This window comes from Catharus ustulatus, chromosome 2, assembly GCF_009819885.2.
Source record: "Catharus ustulatus isolate bCatUst1 chromosome 2, bCatUst1.pri.v2, whole genome shotgun sequence".
NCBI lineage: Eukaryota > Metazoa > Chordata > Aves > Passeriformes > Turdidae > Catharus > Catharus ustulatus.
The window spans coordinates 89,383,435-89,406,504 of NC_046222.1; the positions used below are offsets into that span (position 1 = coordinate 89,383,435).

The 23,070-nt window shown below is 40.3% G+C and overlaps 1 protein-coding gene across 1 annotated transcript in view; it reads left to right on the top strand.

Moving 5' to 3' along the window:
- LOC116992269 (dehydrogenase/reductase SDR family member on chromosome X-like) overlaps positions 1-23,070 on the top strand; it is a 123,028-nt gene that overhangs the window by 59,594 nt on the left and 40,364 nt on the right. Inside the window, exons 4-5 of the mRNA XM_033051724.1 lie at positions 2,614-2,715; positions 16,622-16,829. Of these exons, the coding sequence (XP_032907615.1) occupies positions 2,614-2,715; positions 16,622-16,829 (310 nt within the window). The remainder of the gene's footprint in view (positions 1-2,613; positions 2,716-16,621; positions 16,830-23,070) is intronic.

The following is a 23,070-nucleotide window of genomic DNA, read 5'->3' on the forward strand; positions in this document are numbered from 1 at the left end:
ATTTATTATGACCAGGTTTTGGATATCTGGGTAATTATAGTGCCATTCATGTGGTTTTATACAGTGGCAAGGCCACAGGAGGAATGGCCTGAGCAACTCTTTTCATTGACAGAAGTTAATAACTTCTACATTTCCTTACCATCTCCACATGCAGGGCTTCAGTGAAATTAAAGAAAATTGCTGAACACTTAAAGGTCTGCAAAGAGATCAAGAAATTATCCACTTCTATTCATGGGGCAGTGCTGTTGAAATGGTATTACTTTAGAGACACTTTGAAAAAATGTATTTGCACTATCTTGACACTGGAATCTAAGCATTCTTGTTTGTTTGTTTCTTTGTTTTTATTGGAAAAGGACACCAAATAATTTATATACATTCACTAAGACAATTTCAAAGGACTAATACTGTCTAGGTTCCAAACATATAGAGACTATTAAAGCCTCATACTAAGGAAACTAAAGAAACTGTTCTTCTGGAAAGGAATTAAAGAACAGTTGTGAATATCTTGTTATTTATCTTGTTGTTGTGCCTGCAGACCTTCCTAATCTCTTATTGTACTGGAATTCTATAAAGAGGCTTTATAGCTCAGAGCCTTGGTAGGGACGGGATGAGCATCCCTGATGGACCAGGGAGGAGAGTAAGAGGAAAGGTCTCTTATTACAGCCTGCACTGGAGCCTATTTATCTAATAGTTTAATCCTCTTATCAGAAAGGCATTTTTGAAGAACTGTATCTCTTTAATTTCCCCTTCTTTCAAAGGCTGATTCTTTCATAAGAAGAGCTAGGGGAACCCATGTGCAAGGAAGGGGGTGGCTGTTCCTGAGCAGCACAGGAGAGCAGCCCTGGGGCTAGGAGGAGGGAGGGCAGCAGGGAGGGGAGAAAACACTGTGAGCCTCTGAAACCCCAGCCCTTTGATGTGGTGGCCAAAACCATCCTGGAGACTGAGCATCTGTGCAGAGGTTGCCACAGCTCATTGAAATGAAACAGGACAGTAAGGGCTCACCCTGCAAGGACACAGTGAACAAGGGGAGATGCTTTGTACAGCCTTTGCCTTTCTCTCTGATGGATCTAGTCACAGAAGGTCACTCAATATTGTTTGACTTTCCCAATTTGAAACACCTTTTGCTCTTCCTTGGAAAATTCACTTTAATGCAGGGGGTTCAAGCAAATCTATGTCAGAGCCCTAGTGCCTTGTCAGGGTGGAGTTGACAACAGTTGGCTGACTTGGGTTCCCACAGTGACTAGTAGGAAACCAGAAAAGAGACTAATATCTGTGCTAGAGCATCATATTTTCTTCCTTAAAACATAGCTAATGCTGAAACAAACCAAAAGCCTGCCATGCAATGTATACTTTTTTAAAGGCTAAAACAGTTTGTCAAGGTCATAATTTTCTTTCTTTTTCCCCTTTGCAGAGCTTCTAAAGAATTTGGATTGTTTGTGTGGGGACAGCTACTGCTGTTGGCAGGGGGCACTACTTCTTTTCACTTCATAACTCTGGCCATAGCTTCATGCAAGGCAAGGCAATCGATGATGCAGTGCTGTGAGAGCCTGGGGTTGAAAGATGAACAACTGCAGCAGAATTTTGAGACCTGATGGGTTTAAAGCTGCTGGGGGATTAAACTAATATTTTTTATTTTGATTAATTAATTTTGTAGCATTCTAGTGCAGATCACTGGCTGAGCAATGCTTTGAACAAAAGGATGCTTTTTTGACGCGTTTTATTGGGAAAAAAGACATACTGGTGTCAAATCCCTTTTGAGACAGTGACACCTTGCCCCTTGAGCAATCTCGTTGGTGCAGTCAGGTTGCCAGCCCCCTGCCACCCTGCCCTTTGAATGACATCAGCAATGTAGGTAGGATGCCACCCACAATATCCATGTGAGGTATGTTCCTTTCAAATCCCACTGCCATTGCCAAACACAGGGTCTCTGTGACCGTGACTCTTACCCACATTTAAATGGCATTTTTGTGGCTGGTTGTTGCTCCCAGGTGACCTGGACACCAAATGTCCCTGGATGCTCACAAGAGCCACAGCATTAATCATGATGCTTTATTTGCTTTTAGTGATTAGTGGAGCTGCTGTGTTCAGGGTGTGATGCTGCTCATTCTCCTATTGGCAATAAAGCTTTGTTTTATAAACTATTCCAACCACAGGTACTCAGCAGATAATCTGGGAAAAACAAAGGGCAGCATATTTGTATCAGAAACAGGGAAACCTTGTGGTGTCTGATGTGCCTTCTCCTCTCCCCATTTGATTTCCAGCTGCCGTGTCCTGATCATCTCAGTGCTGCAGCACTGCAGCTTCTCTTCCTAAATGGTAGGAGTAGTAAGAACAGTAGGGCTGGTGCATATTTGCTTCGTTTGATGCCCTCCTTCACCTCCTTTCTCCATACTTGCTCTGTGAAGAATCAATAGTTTAAAAATAGAAATGAAGGAGGAAGGAGAAAGAAAGAACCTGAGACCAGCTTCACCCGTGATTTTGAAATCTGTTTTCTTTCTAGAACTTTTACTTTACTAGTGACATTATCACAGGAGTCCTTGTTGATGTCTATGTGTTTTTATATCATTATAAGTGACTTAACTCGCTTTGTTTTTATCTCCTCTTCTCTCCCAGTGGAGTTTTTATACTGTGATTTGGCTTCTATGAAGTCTATACGGCAATTTGTGCAGCAGTTTAGAGCAAAGAATTGTCCACTCCATGTCCTGGTGAATAATGGTGAGTTCTGTTTTTCTCTTCTCATATCTGCAAGGGAAGATGTGACAAATGGAGGTCTTGCCTATCACTTCACATTTCAAATAGATTATCTGAACCATGCAGCAGTTTACCATAAGGCTGCATTTACTGGAATGTCTTTCTAGAGTTAAATTGCATTTTTTTGAGAGATTGTCAGGTGAGAAGTCTGAAAACTTCAATGCCATACCTGGTCATGTTTTTATTGCAAGTCTGGTTCATTTGCTCTGATTTTTAGCTCTCCAGCACTTAAATGAATGTGATTATACAAGAATCTGAACATCTCTAAGAAAAAAAACAGAGGAAAACGAAGCTGTAATTTGTCCCAGTAGAAAATCGGTCTTTTCACCTTTATTTGCTTTCTCTCCCCTTATGTTTTTTCCTGTATAAACACTTCTTTACTGTGGGTGGCTGATGAGCTGGGCTGAGGGTTTAATCAACCTGAAATATAATTTGGCAAATTATCCAGCAACCTCAGAGAAGTCACTGCATAGACCCAGGTGCTACTGGAAAGCTGTTCATAAAACTGCATCCTCAATGGTCAGAGCACAAATTAAAAGGACAATATTTATCTTGCATTCATACAACTGTCAAATGAATCTCATTATTATGGATTTTAGATTTGTTATTCACATATTTGCTATCTAATTTTGTATTACAGCCAGAGTATTTTTGGAAGCCAGTCTGTACAATAATTTTCTTCCAGAAACCATGCATGCTCTGCAGGCACTGTCCTAAAGGGGAATTTTCTCCTGTCTATTTAACTAGGGGAAAAACCCACCAGCAACAATTTTGGCTTCGTTTAGAAGTTTGCTGCTGTATATGCTGCTGTTCTTGTTTTCCAAACTATGTTTTTATTAAGACATCCCAGAGAACATTTTCTGTTTTCCTGTGCACACTTCAATCCTAGTGAAAGCAAACATGCTAAATAAATGGTTTTGTTATGTTCGTTGATGCCTTAAAGAGCTCTCAGTAACACAAGTAAATACTGCAATAAAAATTCAAGTTTTTTATTTGCTGATTGATATGAAACACTTTTGAAGTGTTTCAGTTAAGAGTTCATTTTTATTTGATTAGTCAAAAAAGCCTATCATTGTTGTTTTAATCATGCAATAATTAAAAGTGGATATTTAGACTTAGTTATAGTTAATTAGTAGATATTTAAGCTTAAGTTACAAAGTCTTTCCAGATTTACTTCTAAACATGCAAAATAAAAACAGTTACACAGATGGGAACAACACAATTTGAAAAAAATGTTTTATGGGAAAAGAGGTTTTTAATTCTATGAATCTATCAGGCATTCCCTGCACTAGTTTTCAGCATGAGCAAAGCCAGCATTGTCAGCAGGGCTTGGAGGCCAGTTGGGGGAAAAAGGATGAGGCTGAAACAACTGGGAAGCCCTCTGGAATACAGCATTTTTTTCTGCCCTAGCTGCTGGTGAATTGGGTTGGATGAAAATTAAATGTGTCTTCTTATCCAAGAAACAAAGTTGTACAAAAATGGTTCTCCTAATGTTCCTAAAACGTTACAAGACCAAAGAGTGTAAGCCCAAACCTTCTTTTAAGAAAGGATGTTGAGAGTAAAATTTTCCTGATTCAGTCTATGAATATATTCTCACATATTTGTGATTTGCAAGAAAGCCATTTGATTTCACTTACCAAATACAATTGGCAAGAGAAATCTGTTGTTTGAGAAAATCATTTTAGAATCTAGAATGAAATGAATGGTCCAAATAATGTTTTTGTCTTAACAGAATTACATCCAAAGCAGGTAAAGAATCCCATAGAATTAGGTTAGTCTCTGGCCATTGTCTGGCAATGACTCCACTTTTGAATGCTCTTTCCCATATATTTTTATGTATTTATTTGTTTATTTTATGGTCCTTTTTATTTGCTCCTGTAAATAATCTGTAGCATTTAGTTTTGTTATCATGAAAGCCCACTTTCACTAGTAACTTTTGTTTCATAGTGAAAGCCCGAATGTTTCCTTGCTACATAAGAGGAAAATTAACATACCTAATAGAGGAGAAATGGCCTGATGCAAAAACCACCTGTATTGAGCACAATCAAGACAAATGCTGACATTTGGGCTATCTGGTTGGCTTTTCTTTTTCCCTTTCCCTTCCTCTTTCCTCCTATTTTCTTTTTACTTGTTTTGTTTTGTTTTGTTTCATTGCACTAAGGAGGATGATTCAGCCCATCATGGACTGCAGAATTGGAAGCACTATTCTCTCAAAAGCCTCATCACAGTTTCCTGTTCCTTTCCCATAGGTTTGGGAAATTAGGCTTTGAATGCATCCCATGACTTCTGGATCAAACTATCAGCAAGCTAGTAAAATTTATTTTATTTCTGTCTTCATAGGATCAAGCATTCTATTATCAGGGCTGTATTCCTCTGTTACATTTAGTGTAAAAATGCAAGAACTATTACACTGAAAATTTTGCATTACATACTCGTATTATTTAATTGCTTTAATCTAAATCTTTTAAATTGATTGATACAATCGTGTGTATATGTTAGTGAACTTTCCACACATTATCTCCATGGATATGTATCCCATATATATGTGAAACTCTATGATATTCATTGAGGGCTTGTGCAAACCTGTCAAAAAGCCAAACATTAGAAGATGACTTGATAAGAGTTCCAACATTTTATAAGAATGCAAGGTATGAAAATAACATTGAAATATTATTAAAGACAAGGGATGTAATGTGAATTACTGTACTAAATAAATAATCAATACTACATATCTGACCTAAGATTGATATGAAATTCAGCAGTTTTTAAGGTCACTGGTGATTTTTTTTTTTAAAGTGTCTCTTCATCACTTGCTTTCTATTCCTTACCTAACTCAAGGATTTTGTTGGAAATTAAATTAATACTAAAATACGGAGTTTCAAAGCATTCTCCTAGAGTTAAACATCCACAGTAATCATGTGAAGGCTTAGGTATCCAACTAAATGGAGATTAGTGCACTAGTCACCTTTTTTTTGTTACAGCTTATTTTAGCAAGTACATTTAACTTTATAATTTCTAATTTAAAAGGAAAAATTTGCTTGAATGCAGACATTATTTCAGCTGACAAATAAGGGCTTGTTTTTCCATTACTATGCTTTCTGCATCAGTAATGTGCATGCTCAGCTCTTGGTTTTTAAAATAAACAAAACATATTAAAAATGCAAATATTAGTAGAGTATTATAAAAACTTTTTTTTTTTAATATGATGGGCTAGTGCTAGAAAGAGAAAAAATGCTATGATACAGAAAACAAAAATCACTTCCTGTAGAAAACAAAACTAAGCTAAATGTTTGTACTGTGAGCCACAGAAAGAGGGATGCAGCACAAGCAGTGCAGAATGCTTAATCTGACAGAAGGTCAGAAGAATGTGTCTTCTAGTCTGCTAATTAGTAATTGGGTGCTAATTTTTAGTTTTGTTTTGGAAGGAACTGTGTCTTTGTACAGCTGAAAAGCATTTGGCAAATTACAGCATGTACACTAGTGTTAATTATTTAATACATTCCTAAAAATGGCATTGCTGTTAAAATGCATTAGAAAGTCTGCTGTCTTCTTGTGGCTGAAAAGGGGACAGATACTGAAACACTTCATAAAATTCCAAAATTCCAGTAGTCACTCTTTCATACCAGAGATTTCTTTTCTAACCTTGAAGGCAATAATTTTCTCTGTGTGCTAGAACTGTTCCTCAGCACACTGTAGTTAATGTTTTTGCTTCTATGTTGTTTACAGTACTTAACGATCTTAAAACTAACAGAGCCAACACAAAAATCACAAGATATTTAGTGACACTCGAATACCTCTGGATGCCAAACATGCACTGTCTAGCTCATTAACACTGAAATGCCAACTTAGAGATTTCAGGCTATTATTAGCCTATTGCAGTCAGATTACATTTAATATATTTCAGGTTGAAGCCTATCTAAGGCAATTTAAAATCAATATCGCTGAACTGCTAGCTAATTCAGATGATCATATTTGGTACTTTGTGGATCATCTGAGAAATTATCAGTCTCTTGACAGAATGAATAAGTCCATATAAGCATGTCTCTTCAGTTCCTAGAGCACATTAAAAGTTTTATCAGTAGCTGAGTATGTGAAATATATATATTGCCTTTGTTATCTACACACAATCCAGCCATGTCCAGGTCAGCCATAATATCCTTTGCCAGGACTCTTTTGAATAGTCCCATGGCTGCTGTCATGGTTGATCAGATATTAAATTATTCTTGAGTTTGAGTATTTCCAGGATCAGATCAGAAGAAGAAGAGTGAAATTTGAGGGCTGGGAATAGGGACATGTATCAAATGCAAACAATTCTATACATACTTACCTACTCATAGGCCATATTTATAAGATGAATTTACTAACAGTTAAATTGTTTGAAATTATCACAGTGGGATCTATGAAAGGATCCTGTCCCACTGGATTAGCTAAGAGCCAGCTCCCTTGCCTGTAGCAGCTGCAGGCTACACTGACTGTTCTGATGAAAAGGAAAGAAACCTCAGAGATATGGAAATTCACTGGAGAAAAACCTTGAGGGAAAGTTTGTGAGGAGGGCTGCTGTTACTCCAGTGAAACTTGGATTTAATTGAAATTAATGCTTCTTCTCCAGCCACACAGGAAAGCTGTGGTGAATTGAGGATATGATATCTCATTAAAGGTCTTCCAGTGTCTTTCTGACATCATGTTTCATCTTTATCCTTCCTCGAAGACAAATTAGAGCAATACCCAAGAAAAGCTGTGATGGGAAAGGCATAGAGGGATAGGAACAAAGAGAGAAGGAGAGGAGCAGGAGAGAAATAGCCTCTACCTGTATGTAATGGATGATAAGTACTGGATATCATGGAAGACCTGGGAGATGGTTTTACCTGGAAAAGTTAATTTGATGTGGTGGAGACATTGGCTTACAATGTATCTTCCATGTATGGTGGGAAAAACAGGAAGATTCATAAGGACCTTAAGATGTGGTATTAATATGTTCTAAAATGAGAAGAAACTCCCAGAGCCATATTTTTTAATGAAGTTCAGTGCATGACAAGTGCCATCTTCTCAGATTTTGCAGAAGAAATAATCTTTTAAGAGAGCTGACTGTGGGGAGGCTGGCTGCTCACACATTGCTCTTCACAGGTCCTAGGTGCCTTGGGTATTGTGAGTAACTTGTCTGGGCACATGGGTCAGAGCACCATGACACTGCTGACATTATCCAGCCTGGCTCATTCAGAGAAAATGAAGGTTGTGCCATGCCCACGTTTATCTGGCATATGGACTTTGAGCAGCAGTTGTCAGCTAGAGATTTTATTATACTTGGATAGCACTTTTGTCTGCCAGAATTATATTTATCTTATAAGAAGGTGTCAGATTTCCTAGAAAAGGTTTTATTTTTTTATTGGAAGAACTAATAAGTTAGAGAGGTGACCTTAGACTCTTCTGGCTTTCAAAGAGTAAGGATTTCATTCATGAAAATCCTGACTTTTGTTTGATATTATCTTTATCTTTCTGATTATTTCCAAAGCTTTTTCTCTGTCTGTGATATCAAACACTTTCTGAAAGGGGAAATATCTCAGGCTCCACATGCTGCAGATTTTTGACCCATTTGCTTTTATGTCTTGAATGTGAACGTTTTATCAGTAGAAGACAGATACAAAATTCAACTATTGATGGATTAGGAAACCCAACTGGTTCTACTTAAGTGTGTGGAACATTTGCCATTGGCTTTTCTGAAAGGCAGGAGTGAGCCATGTTTTATTTTTACTTAATCCTTTCATAGCTTTTAGGTAAAAATATTTTGTACACAAATTGCAAACTGAAATATTTTACTTCTGAGAGAATATCCTATTGAATTAGAAAGCTGTGACTGACTTTCCTATTTTCTGATTGTGAGTGGGCTGACTCACCATTGTGCCAACTCAAATAACCAAACAGTTACTGAGCATATTTTTAGGAAACAAAGGAGGTTTTTTTCAACCAGACCTAATTAGGAATGCTCTGATTTATTTTAGTGCAAAATCAAAACCTTGGTTATGGAATGTATTTACTTTTTTTAACTGACACATTTTCCAAGGAATTAGCTTGTGCTGTGTTCACAAATAGCAGCGTGACATTGATTCAGAATGTGAATCTGTTCTTATGGAGGTATTACAGCTGATTCAGTTATGTTCTGAACCTACCAAGATGTAATTGTTGTTCTCACACTCCTTGAATGTGGATTGTCTGCATTTTTTCCTTTTCTCTAACTTACTGAGAAACTAAGAACTTGGTTTGTTTTTTTTCTAGAAAGTCACATTGCTTTATCTTCCTTGGCACAGCTAATGCAGTGCACTTCTCCCTTGTGAACATTATAGGTGGGTCTGGGGGCACCAGCAGAAGACATTACTCAGTTTTCAGTTCCATACTTCTTAGCCAGATTTTTAGTATTTGGGCTAAGAGTTTCCATGCCAAGTATTTGCCTTAGGCTGACTTTTTTTTCTTTATTTTATTTTGTAATGCCAGATAAAACAGTTTATCTGTTTCCAGCAACAATAAGATGAATATCTTAGGAGGTATTTTTTAATGTCAAAAATCATGGCAAGGTTTTTCATAAAGGCTGTGGTGTTATCTCACATGTGGAATTGAATGCAGACAAGATCTTGTCTTTGTGTCAGTGGTAGCTGCATCTTTTGTCACATATGGAATATTCCCCTGATGGGTCAAGTCAGAAGCCTGCTAAGCACTCCATTTTGTAAGACACCTTTTATGTGCTCCTCACCGAGTATTTTGCCTATATTAAGCACGTCCTGAGTTGAGCCTGAGCAGGTCTTTCTGCCTGAATCACAGCCCTGAGCTGGTCAGAGGTGCTGCATGCAGGCAAATCCACCAGTGCTGAGATTCCAGAGATTCCATCTGCTCTTCCTGGCTGCCTTTGAGCTTGGTGGGGATGGGCACTGTGTCTCACTTCAGGCTCCTCCAGTCTCTCCACTGTCCAGACCGGTGGCCTCAGTCTTCCATGATCTCTGTGACAAGTTTCTATTCCATGAAAAATAGACTGTGAAGAGTTGGTGAGTGGGAGGAAGAGGACAATCAGTTGGGGACCATCAGGATGACAGAAACCTTGATTGCAAAACATTTGAATTTTCTGATTAAAAGAAAAAATAAAGTCTTTCATGGATTAAAGTCTTTTATAGAGACTTTTTAAAATTAAACTATGAACATAACATATATTCTTGTTAAATATCAGAAAAATAATGAGAGCAGGTACTGAGGTAGAGCTGGGGTGGATAGTGAGGATGAAGAGAGTCATTAGGTCTGTCTGAACTGTAGGAGATGTCTCAGTCAGGGGCTGGAAATGCTTAGACACCATATAATTCACAAGAATTGAGTCCTTAACCTTGAGGACTGGAGTTGGGTACTATGGGTACTATCAAATCTTTTCTCCATGAGGACATTCTTGACTGATCTCTTACTTTAAAGTTTACTGATGTTTAACAGAGATGAGAATTATCTCTCCTGGTGAGAAGGGAGTGGAACCTCTCTCTTCTGCTTGCTCACCCACTTCAGTGTAACTTGTACAAAGAGACTTGCAATCTAATCACAGCTGGTTGATACTGAAGTGGGGATGGGGGAGCTGGGAGGAGCCTCAGAGCCAGGGATTGTGGCTAAAGCAGGAAACAAGCCTCAGGAGTGAGGGGAGGGTGATCCAGGTATGTGACAGGCAGATGCCTGCAGGGTGCAGAGTGATGGGGGATTGAGACACAAAGGAGCTACAGTGGCTGGGTAGGAGAATTAGGGAGAATGAACTTTGCAGGGAGGCAGAGAGGTGGATGGAGTTGATATTCATGTCTGGGGCTGAACCTCTGTCCTCTTCCTGAACCCATGCAGTTCCTTGATAAGATCAGCATGAGGTCACTGGATTGTGGGGGTAAGGGAGGAGGGGAGGCTGGGAAGCAGAACACTGTCTTTGGTTCATCATGGCCATGCATTTTGCCCAGCACAGGGAGCTGGGGAGGCTGTCAGGAAAGGTACAGTAATTTCACAACTATAAGGCGCACCCTTTTGACTAAAATTTTCCCTCAAACCCAGAAGTGTGCCTTATAGTCTGGTGCGCCTTATCTGATGGACAAAGTTGCAAAATTTGCGAAACTGGAAGTGTGAGCTGTGAGCCGTGGGGGGAGCCGGAAGTGCCACGGCAGCCGGCTGGGGGCGGGCCTGGAGGCCCGCGGCACCGCCCCTTCCCAGGTCCAGGCAGTCCTGGGAGCCCATGGCCGCCAGGTCCAGGGGGGCCTGGTGGCTTGCGGCACCGCCCCTGCCGGGTACAGGCGGGCCCGGAGGCCAATGGCTGCCAGGTTGAGGCGGGGCCTCGTCCAGCAACCGTGCGGGGTGAGCTGGAGGCGGAGCCTCGCTGCAAAAAAAAAGTGCGCCTTGTAGTCCAGTGCACCTTATCTGATCTAAAAAGTTGCGAATTTTGCCAACTCCGGGGGGGTGCGCCTTATAGTCCGGTGCGCCTTATGGTCATGAAATTACTGTAATCAGAAAAGGCAATGAGTGGTGCAGAGCAGCTTGTGAGAAGGCAGCAGGAGGTGAGAGCTCATGGGAGCTTGTTCAGTGCTGGAGCAGAGGCTCAGGCAGACTCCTGTGGAGAAGTTGTCCTGGGATGAGGCAGGAGAGACATAATCCTCTGGAGATGGTTCTTCTCTACAACCCCAGGCTTGGTCCCTGTCCTTTATCATTTCCACAGTTGGCAGTACTTCCAGGAAAGGTCCCTGCACAGGACATTGTTCCAACACTGATGCCAGGCAGACTAACAGGTTTCTTTGCATCTCCCCAAGGGTCAAATGTGTTGGTGTGGTATCTGTGTGCCATCCAGGTGTCATTGTTATGCCATGGAGTAAAAGTTCTTGCTTTGATTAATTTACCTCCCATTTGGCTTTGGAAAATTGCATACACACATATAAAAAACTCCAAAAGACATTAGGAAAAGCAAGAGTTTAAGCTCCCTCTGGGGAGACAGGGAGTAAGGCAATAGCATTAGAAAGCTGCACCAAGTTTCATGTGTGTTTCTGTGTTTTTCTTCTAAACTTTTGGGATTTTTACCTTTTCAGTTCTCATACACCGTTAATCTGGCTTCTGTGTGTGGTCTTGTTGAGACTCAGAACACTTTCCTGGGATACCAATAGGTCTGTGGCATAGCTGTAGCACTGGACTCTGGGTTAGGGATGTGGCTCAGTGAGCAGCTATGTCACAGCTTTTACAGCAGCGCTGTACATTCACTGCTCTTCAGCCCAGACGAGGCAGTAAGATGCAGTACCTGTAAGAAGCAGTTGTGTGGGCACAGCTGTGCCTCCAGGAAGCACTTCTGGGGGCTGTTCTTACAATAAGGCATTGCACGTTCTCATTGCTCTCTAGCCAGGAGAGACCCACAGGGCAGGCACAGCCCAACTGAGCCAGGTGGAACAAGCAAGCTGCTGTAGGCAGCCCAGCCAGGACAGGGTGCTCTGTGGAGGTGAGGAGTGGGCTGTGCTGTTTCACATGTAGCTACACCTTCTGTAGAGGTGTTTTGTTGCATGGGTGTGCAGAACAGAGCAGTTCTGACATTCTGTAAAGTGGGGTGGGTTGCCCCGTGGGGCGGCACTCGTGGGATTGGAAATGTGCTAAAGGCATCAGCTAAGACAGTGCAAAACCTGCACAGAGGAAGGGCTTTGTGCTTTTACTGGAAGGAACTGTCTCCTAATTTTTCCCCTTGGGAACATTTTTGGTACAGTATGTATTTCTTCCTTGTAAATGGCAGGAATTGGGTGAATGTGATTATAGAGGTTCACCTCCTGCTGTGAAGGTGCTATGTGTAAGTGTTTGTGGCTGACTTATTGCTTTATCTGCCCAGCCTTTGGCTGATAAAAGAACTTAGGGGGGGGAGATCTGCCTCCAAACCCTCTTCTGTGAGCCTGGCTGGAAAGGCAGACATTTTGTTCTGTATGTGAAAAAGAGATTTTAATTTTTTCTTTTATAGTGAGTTTGAGAGAACTGACTTAAAAAACCTCCAAGTAGCTCACTGTAAATACAATCAGATGAGAGAAATGCTTGTATTTTTACAGCTCTTAAAACACATTTTATAATGGAGATGAAGGAAGTCTTTGAAGTGGGAGGTATGGGAGTTAGAGCAATATTTATCATCATCTGCAGTAAGAGCAGGCATAGAGCAAATTCTCCTGTATAATTCAGTAAAAATGGGGCATGTCTGACCTATAATATTTACAACTATCATAAAATGTTTTGTTATACTGCATGCAATGTCAGATCTTTAAATTACATAAGATGGATCAGAAGCCAAGAGTTTCACTACAAACTTTTACAGAAAATCATCATAAATTCCTGCTTACAAAGACAGCTCTCTTGATGTGTATTCATTCTTTCAGTGCAAAATACGATTATTGCCTAATCACAGAATTAAAAAAGAATATAATCTTTGTTATTCATTAGAGCTAATTAAAAATATGTGTAATTTGAACATATTACAATAAATACAGAACCACAGAACATTGGAATGTATTACTATAAGAACAGTTGTTCAGCATAGTTTTGCAGAAAAAATATTTTCCTTATTCTAATTTATTTCTACCTCTGCAAAATCACAAATCCGTGTTTTGTTTAGTCAGTTTTTTGTTCCCATACTATCAGTGTTTTGCCAGAATATTTCAGCAACAGCTAATCAATTACAAAGTAGAAGCTCATGGTCAGTTTATTTATTAATTCATTTTCTTATGCCATGGTGTTATCAGTGATATTTTAAAACTGAATCTTCTAGAGACAATCCAGCTAGATCACAGGGAAAAACATATAAGGTTATGTCAGAAGTGAGGTGCTTGACATTAATGGTTTGTGTGCTGCCACTTCAAATTTCACATACACTCTGAAAAAATATAATTTATCATTATAAATTATAAATATTAAAATTATATATCTTAAAGAAATTATAATAGATATATAAAATATTGATAATTAAAATCAGAAATATATAGAGTTGTTTGGATTCCATACTGGAAGAATAAGCACAATCATTCTTAGTTTATAATGAAAAGATAAGGCATTGGTTAATATTTCAAGTAGTATTGGACTAATTCAAAGAATTAAAAGTAGAACCAGCTTTCATTTTTGAGTTAACATTTGGGACCCTTAAGTAAAGCTGAGTATGCTTCTGGACAAGGGAAAATCAATAGTATACCACTTTTAATATCTACTGAATGTTAGGTAGTTAATAATTTAAAAAAGAGAGCTTGCTGCTATACTTACAAGGTTTTCCCTTTTGTTAAGGAAGGAGACAGGTTCAGTTGCCTGTTGGGCAACTTTGTATGTTCACTTTTAGTGAATTGAAAATGGCTTTTCCTCAAATAAGAGAAACTGCCCTCAGACTACAGGGCAAGATTTTTTTTACAACCTTGATATGAACTACCTGAAAGACGAGAGCCTTTTAAAAAAAAGAAAAGGTGTTTTGGCTTAATATTATTTGAGCATCTCTTGAAGGCAAAAGGGAATTGTAGTAGCATCAGATGCAGGCAGAGGTGACTGTTCCTGCATAAGGACTTGACCAGAATTTCTACTTAGGGGATGCTCTTGAAGAATGAGCAAAACAATGCTGGGGAGTGTGTATCTTTACAGTTGTGCATCACGTAAGTGAAAATTTTTTTCTGTCTCCTGATCTGAGGTCAGATCTGGTTTTTTCGCTTCCAGGATGTACAGCACAGATGGTGGAGACTAATTGGGGTTGAGGGCAAAGGCTCTATGTGTTCTTGAAATCCTGTGCCTCTCTGGAGGTTGAGGGTGAAGCTGCTGTGGCACAGGCATCCTCAGGGCTAATGTGAGCGATGGCAGTCTCTCTGTTTGCCTGCTGGTCATGATGCAAAGCTGAACAGCTGTAGCAGCTGCCTAACTTGCTTCTCTCAGGACAAATTTCTCCATCCCTCCATCTGACTTAACCAACAGAAGTGTGTCTGTGCATGGAGGGGTCCTGTATCGAGCCCTGCAGCAATCCCAGCAGAGGCAGAAACAGTATTTGGTGTGCAGATCAGCCTTGCTGGGCCAGGGCTCTTTTATACCTGGCTGCCTGTCTTGGGCTTGTATTTTACCTGTGTTGCTGCAAACAGAACTCTGGCAAGCTGCTTGCTTTCTCCTTTTCCAAGTGTCAGAGCTTCAGAGGGCAGGATGGCCTCAGAGATATGCAAATCATTTCCTTGTACTAGCCCTGGATCTCAGAGATGCAGCAATGTTTTCATCTGCCCTGCAACAGCTCATGCTGAGTTCTGTCTGTGCTAAAACTTGCACTGTAGCAGGCTGAGACTTGGTCTGGGAGCTTGGGGTTTGTTCATCTCCGAGCTATTCCCTTCCTTTCCATCTTCCCAGAAAACAAGAAAAAGTCACAGCTGGGCTTGTCTCACATTTGCATCTGTCCATAACCAGTTCTCATTCCCAGCCACTGTTACTGATGTGATTATAGACAGTTTACAGCAGCAAATGACATAAGGAGATGCTAATCAGAGCTTTCATGGAGCCTCATCATGTAAGTTGTGTTGTGTTTCTTCACTGTGCCACCAGTCAGCATCGCTCAGGTTCATTCTTAAGTTCTCCATTTGCAGGTGTGCTATGTTCCACTTTTGTTTTCTCTGTGGCCTTCTTGAGTTTCTTTGCCTCCCACTGCTTCTCCAGTTGCTCCATTAAGCAGTAGGAAACCACAGGTGAATTCCTATGGGTGTTTGCCATTCTAAAAAAGGTCCCAAAAGTATCTCTCCTTTGACCCAAGAGGCTGCAGCAAAGCAGGACTGTCAGCTGGCAGGAGCTCCCAAAGTAGCAATGTAGATGCACAGCATGTGCAGTTGAAAATGGTCATTTTATGTCCATATCAGGTCAGGCTGACATTGGGAAATGGGTTGTTAAAGGCTTTTTAGTGGGCACGTGAAGCAGCAGGAGGATTAAACTGACAGTCTCTCATGTCGTGTGCAGAGGTGGTCTTTCTGCTGTGTCATATTTATGGGTGTTAGAGAGAAGCTTCCTATAACAGGATTCTCCATGAGTTGTGTCCATCTACATTTAAATGACAAAGGTCATGTCCACTTGTACAGTAATTAAATTTTAATAAAATAAGAATAATTTATAGCATTCAAGTCTGTGCTATAATTGAGCAGGGTAACTATCCCTCACACAGCCTCAATACATGATATGATTTATGCAAGAGCTCAGATTTCTCTGCAAGATGCTGAAATCAACATTGCATGTTGAGGATGTGGATACTTATTTTAGACACTGAGTTTGAAAATTGTGGTTTGTGGAAATTGATGCAAAAATATTGCCAAAATAAGCATTGAAAACCTAATTTCAATATGCAGCTGCTCGTAAGCATGGTAATTAAGATATATTGGGTAAATTTACTACATCTGTTCTCACCCACACCAGTGAGGCAGAAGTTGCAGATTTCAGATGTAGACTCGCTAGAGCTTTAAACTACAGCCAGGAGTTTTCTCCAGGAGAAAACTGTCTGGGAGAGCAGGTCTGCTGCTTAGCCTGGTCTTGTCTCCACTGGTCAGAGCTCTGATGGAGGGAATGTTGTTGGGATCTCCCAGTTCTTGAAAACACTTTTCACAAATGAACTCACAGTCCTGCACGGAGGGAGAGAGACAGTCAACATTATCTGGATAAAGAAAAAAAAAAAAAAAAAAGAAGTGGAAGAAAAAAAAAGTGGGGGTTTAGACATTTTTCTTGTCAGGAATCAATCAGTGTCGCCTTCACATGCCATCACCAGTCACTCAGTGCTCTAAATGCTGTGTTTACCCTCCGCAGCAGGAGATCCGTGCTCCTTCTGGCTTGCTGCTCCTCTGATATAACCAACAGGTTTTACCTCTACTTTTTCCTCCAGCTGGGGTGATGCTGGTCCCTGAAAGGAAGACGGAGGATGGGTTTGAGGAGCACTTCGGCTTGAACTACTTGGGACACTTCCTGTTGACTAACCTCCTCTTGGATACGCTGAAGCAATCAGGAACGCACAGTCACAACGCTAGGATCGTCACTGTCTCATCAGCCACCCATTATGTAGGCAAATTGCACCTAGACGACTTACAAAGCAGGTACCGATCCCTTTTTGGTATTCACTGATCTGTAGTAATCGTGTGCAGATTAAACTACAGGAGAATTGTTACTGTCTGCGGAATGAAGTGGGGTTTGGTTACCTTTTATTTTTTAATACAATACATATATGCATTGTATACATACAATACAATGTATGGTGCTTCTCAAGCACTATTTAATATTTGATCAGAGCTTACAGCCTTGAGCCAAAGGTGCAAATAATTTATATATTCTGAACGGCGTTTTTCATTCTGGACTTTGAAAACCTCGCTTTCTTTCGGATGCTTACACCGCGGTGATGCTTGCGGAGCACGCAGCGCCTGGACTCGCCACTGCCTAATCAGGGAGAAGCTCCATAGCCGGGATGCTTTGGAATGGCTTGGGTGGATGCTAATGACCATGGTCCCCAGGAGGATGCGTGCACAGAGCCCCTGTGGGTGCTCAGAGATGCTGGCTGGGCTCTGGGAGCAGCTTGCCCTTCCTGCCCAGCTGCCTCCCAGCTGCTGTGCCGCTGCCTGCTGCTCTTTGCTGCCCGGCAACTCCCTCTGCCTCTGGCTGCTCTGCTCCTGACATCCCTCACATCCCTGCCCCAGCTCCCCCACCCAGCCCGGCCCCAGGCTGTGTCACCCTGCCTGTCCCTGTCCCTGGTGCTTGCCCTCTCGCACATCAGCCTGGCGAGCCAGCGCTAGACCCTGCCTCGTGTCCCTGTGCTTCCCCGAGAGCGTACTGATATGGAAATGATATGGACCAAAACTTGCTAAAGTCACTCCTAATAAAGTCCTGAAATCATGGAAGAAAGGAAAAAATATAGCCTGTTGAGAGGTTGCTAAAAAAAATGAAATGGTTAAAAATATAATGGGAAAATTGTGAAACCAAGTGAAAACACTAAAAGGGAATGGGATAACAAGAAGTGCAGGGAAATGGATCGAAGCTTGCCCAAATAATGCTTATTGAAATCACAAGATTTCGTTCCCTTTCCTGAAAGGAAGAATTTCCTGAAATCAGAGTACAAAGGCTAACAGACCCTCTGGAAAAGAGATATGAGGAAATAAAATGCGATGAAAAAACCCCCAGAAATTTGGAAATGGAGTGGCCACAATGAAATGGCCTCAGATGACAAGTGCAGTGAAATGGACCCAAATTTGCTAAAATTACTCCAAATAAAATCCTGAAATCACAGAAGAAAGGAAAAATAAAAGCCAGTTGTGATGTTGCTAAAAAATTGAATGGGTAGAACAATAACGGGAAAATTCCGAAACTGAGTGAAAATACTAAAAGTGAATGGCATGACAAGAAGTTGTGGCCACCCTGGGTTTTTAGTCCAGTAAAATGGGTTTAAATGCATGGATGGCTTCTGACCTCCTGCTTTTTCATTCAGGAAAACTGTGGCTGGAATGTCTGTGGGGTATTTCTAACATTAGGAAGACATCAAATGATGCTGTAAAAGTCTCTGGTATCATACAGGAGCTGTGTGGAGTGGTTTAGTTAGCAGAGGAACAGGCAGGATAACTGAGATAAATTCCAAAATTTCCCATGCAGTCACGCGTGGCAATTACATGCTTGCTAACAGGCTCAAGTGGAGCCTGCCTTCTCCTGGGCTCCAGAGAGCTTCTGCCTGCCTGCATGCAACCAGTCTGACTTCTGTGTCATTTCCATGAAAATCTGTCTCCATCCTTTGGCAGGGACTTCAGCAGGTGATCAGAGGTACCTGTCCCAAGGTTTCATTTCCAAACAAAGACCGAAATTAGAGGGCTGGGCTGTTTCCACTGCAGACATTTCACATATGAATGCTGCATTAGGCATGTCAAACTTCTGATTACATATTATGGCATCAGTTTCATTACAAGTCATTGTTTAATCCTCTGCAGGATAGTCACAATTTAATCTCTTGCTTGTAAAACAACCACAGGAAATTACCCTTACTCTTCACTTGATGTATGTATTCATTGTTTCTGATGGGCATGTGCTGGATGACACCATGCAAGAGGGCTAAGGGGATTAGTATTTCTTTGAGCTAAAGGGTGGAATGCAGAATTAAATGTGACTGTTCTCTGTCTCTAGATAACAGTAATTTTCTTGATTATAGCAAGGCCTTGTACTGTGCCTCTCTAATTTAGAATGATCCCTATCTTTGGTTTATCATTATTAACTCATATTTTAAAGGAACCAGAAATGTTTCCGTTTGGAAAGCTATGGTTGAGTAAAAACATGACTAGTCTGACTTAAAAAATAATAATATACCAGTGAGATTTACCTGCAGCTTTTGTGTTCTTTACATTTCAACATTATTCATGTAAGAAGGGCTATAAAGGATGACAAACTGACTGATTTTGCCTACTCATTCCTACTCAGATGCTCTGAATCACTCAGGGGCAGCAATGGTGCCTGCACATATGCACACTGGTGAAACCCAAGTGGGCTGTAAATTCAGGTCCAAACCTTTCCTTGGTTCTGGTGTAAAAAGATGCTCTTGGGTATTTTTTTTTTTTTTTAGCTTAACTGCCAATAAGCCCCCACTCAGGTGAATAGCTTGACATCACCATAAATAGTGCTGCAAAAACCAATGAGGTCACTTGTGTGTTTGAGTGTGTCCCTACAGTGTGAGCAGGGGGTTTAGCAGGAGGGCTGTTGGGGGATATCATACCCAGGCATTGCCTGCTCCACAGAGCCCTGGAGATGCCTTGTGATTCACAGCAATGTTCAAGAGCTTTAATGGATGTGGTAAAGACACCCTGGTGATGCCATGTCTCATTTTTGCTGCTTGTGTGACTAGGAAATAATTCTAAAAAATTTCTACCTTTTTTTTTTCCTTTATTTTAAGTTGCACCAGTTGGCCATAATTCATTTTATGACTTGGGTGTATGTTCCCAGATTGGCTGGTAGTCCTAACCTAGCAGGAAAGCAGCAAAACCATCTGGAGTCATTACTGGAGAAGAAGGGGGCTGTACTCTGTGCTGGGAAATTACTGCTGGCAGCAGGCTGACTTGTTTACCATACTCTTGTGCCATTATTCCTAGATGCTAGCTGGGCTAGTGTCCTGACTAGTGGTGAGTGACAGTACTGGAGCAGGGATTCATCCATCAAGCATGGCAGAGAAGGAAAGGCAGAAGACTTGACTTAAAGAAGGCAGTAAACTGAGGTTCAATTCTCTGCTTCACTACAGACTTTTATGTAGAATCATTCTCCTACCCAGGAGACTCAGGGTTGGCAGTCACATTTGTGGCCATTTCTCCTCATTGCTTGTACTTGCTGCTGAGAGATTTGATCTGAAACCAGACATCATCCATATCAGTGACCACAGGGCAACTGCATAACAAATAATTGTTGGAAGGCCTGTCCTATCAACAGTGTTAAATGAAGCTTGTGTTTAGCTCATGTTTAGTCTTTGGTTTGTTTCCTCCCATCTTAACAACCTGATTTATCCCATGGTGCTCTGGTTAGCTCTTTTCAGTGGGATGGTTAATTTAATTTTGTCTTTTTGCATTTTACATTATTTTCCTCCCTCTGTTGTCTCTTTCTTCATGATTGCTTGCTTCTTCATCTGTGTCTTTTGAGCTTTTTTTTGTTTGCATTGCCTTTTACCTCCCTATCTCTTTTTTTTTTCTGTGAGATTTTCTTATTTCTATCCACCAGTTTATCTCCTCCTCTCCATTTATCCTCCTCTTATCTTTTGCCCCCTAGCCCCTCTCCTCCCTATGAATGCCATTTCTCCCCCTTCCTGCCCCTCCTCTTCACACACACACCAGTGGAAGAGGCATGGTGCAGGTACATAAAGGCAGGATAGAGCTTGTTCCAAGCAGGCAGGGCACAGCTTGTTTCATGTGTGTTATTGAAAATGCAAAAGCACATGCACAAGAGCACTGACTGTTCTCCCAGTTCTTTTGCTGAAGGATATGTATGGAGAACATCAAAAGCCTTTGTGGTCGTTTAGATCCAGACCATTTTCAACAGCAATCACATGAGTCGACAAGGGGATCCCTGAGGCAAATCATTCTCCTTCATCCCTACTTTGAACACGTCTGTTTTCAGGGAGGTGAAAGTTTAAGAGAAACACAACCTATCTTCAAGCATTTCCACAGAGGTGATTTCAGCAATTGCAGGCAGAGGGGAGTACACTGTGTGCTCCAGCAGCACAGCTAGCATGGCCTTCTTCCCTCTTTTGCCTGCCTTAAAGAATCCTTTTTAAACTGAGAGGAGAAAAAGAGTATGGTCATGAGAGAATATGGCTGTCTGGATTTAGCAAAAACTTGAAGAATAATGTACCATCCACTTGGTGTGAGATAGGCCTGAGTAGTGCACTGGAATTCATGGTGCTCTTTCATAACTGAGGTGTAGGACACTTCTTTGAGTGCTCTACCTACCAAAGTAAGAAGGTATTTTTAGGAAAATAAAGGAAAAAAGACTATATTCTCTTTCCCAGGCTGTGGATCACACTTGAATATGTTCCTTTCCCAGGGGTTAGCATCTTTGTGTGTTCTGTCTAGCTTTTTCTCCATGACTAACTATTCCTTTCATCATCTTCTCTTTTTGCATACCAAATGGGCCCTGTAATGCTGTGAATCACAGATCTATGAACTCCCCAGCCACAGTAACACAGCTCCTTTTCTGGTTCACATCTCTTGTATATTCAGGAACAGTTAGTCACACTTTCTGCTCCCTTTCCTTTGCTCTCCAACTGCAGAAGGAGCTGATTTTTTTTTAAACTCTCCAAGCTGAATATAATATATTAGATATAATTTCTGTATTTTCCCCTGTAGCTCTAGTGCATGAATCATGTCAGAGACAATAGAAGTTAAATGAAAAGAATTGCAAAATTCCCAGCTGCCACGTGTGTGTCCTAGCTGGTGTAAAATAGGATAAACAGCTCTGCCTGAGACCTGGGAAGATTCTAGAGAAACCAGGCAGCTCCAGCTCATCTCCTCTGTTAGGCAGTTCACAAGAAACTGCAACAGGAAAATTTAGTTACTGATGGCAAAGTGTCTGGACACCTCCTGTTCTTGTATGAGGAGCATGGTTCAACTTATCTTCTTCTATGTATGTGATGTTTGTTTGTTAAAAAAGTTGTATTAAGTTTGGGCAGAAAGTTGAGGATGTTTTTCCATCAGCATTACTGAAATTTTGGAAAATATTTTCCATGAACAGCAACTAAAAGTTAAGACGTTGAATTATTTTCAGAAAATATTTATCCATTTTTGAAACCAAAACATTTGATTTCAATGTTTAAAAAATATTTTTACATTTATTTGTAATTATTCCTGTGAGTACATTGGTATCCAGATTTTGAAGTATGACAATAAAAATGAAACTACCAACCTTTAATTTCTAAACCATCCTTTTCAAGTATCTCCATCAGTTTAAAATTGCTTTTTTTCTTTCCCCTCCCCCCCCCCCTTTTTTTTTTAAACTGGACATTTGTGTAAAATATATATATGTATATATCTTTTTTTTTTTTTTACTAGGAATGGCTTGATGAGTTAGCATTTTTTTTCCAATGGAGGCTTCTGTTTTTAAAATACCCAATTAATTCCTTCAGTGCCTTTTCATGATTGATCTGTCACTTAAAGTTTCTTAATTGTCTCTGACTGGAAAAACTGGAAGCATACCATCTTACATTCAAGCAAAAACAGACATGAAGCTGGTGTAGCAACATAGTGCTTTTGGGTATTTTTCTATTTTTTTATATAATACAGGAAAATTTATAAAAGGAAGTTATTGTAAAAGGAGAGATTTTCATTATTACCCCTTTTTTGTAAATCCAATTTAGTGAGTACAGAAGTCTTTCATAATAACATATAAAGAGCCATTGTTCAATTGGACTGTTGTTCAATAAAATGCTGTGAAAAATACAGAAATTATAATAAGAAAAGATTGTTCTAGATCATTAGATAGATACATATTATCATAGGTTTTATTTAACTATTGGAATATATGGTTTTGTTTGAGTTCTGGTGTTTAAACAGCTTCTCCATGATGTCTTCTGTTGCATATTCTGGTCCTATTTGCAAGATAAATCATGTTGTCTTGACAAGACCAAATGCCAACTGCAGTACAGTGCTGTATTCATTTAGACATGTCCTTCCTGCAGCAGGTTATCAAGTTTTCCTGTATAGAGTTAGATGATAATTATTTAACTGCTTACTGCACACACATAACTCCTTCTTTGCCAAATACCTTCTGTATAAATGCAAAAGGATTTGCTGCCTTGCAAAATGGTCCCTTGTGTTTGCAACGATTAGCATT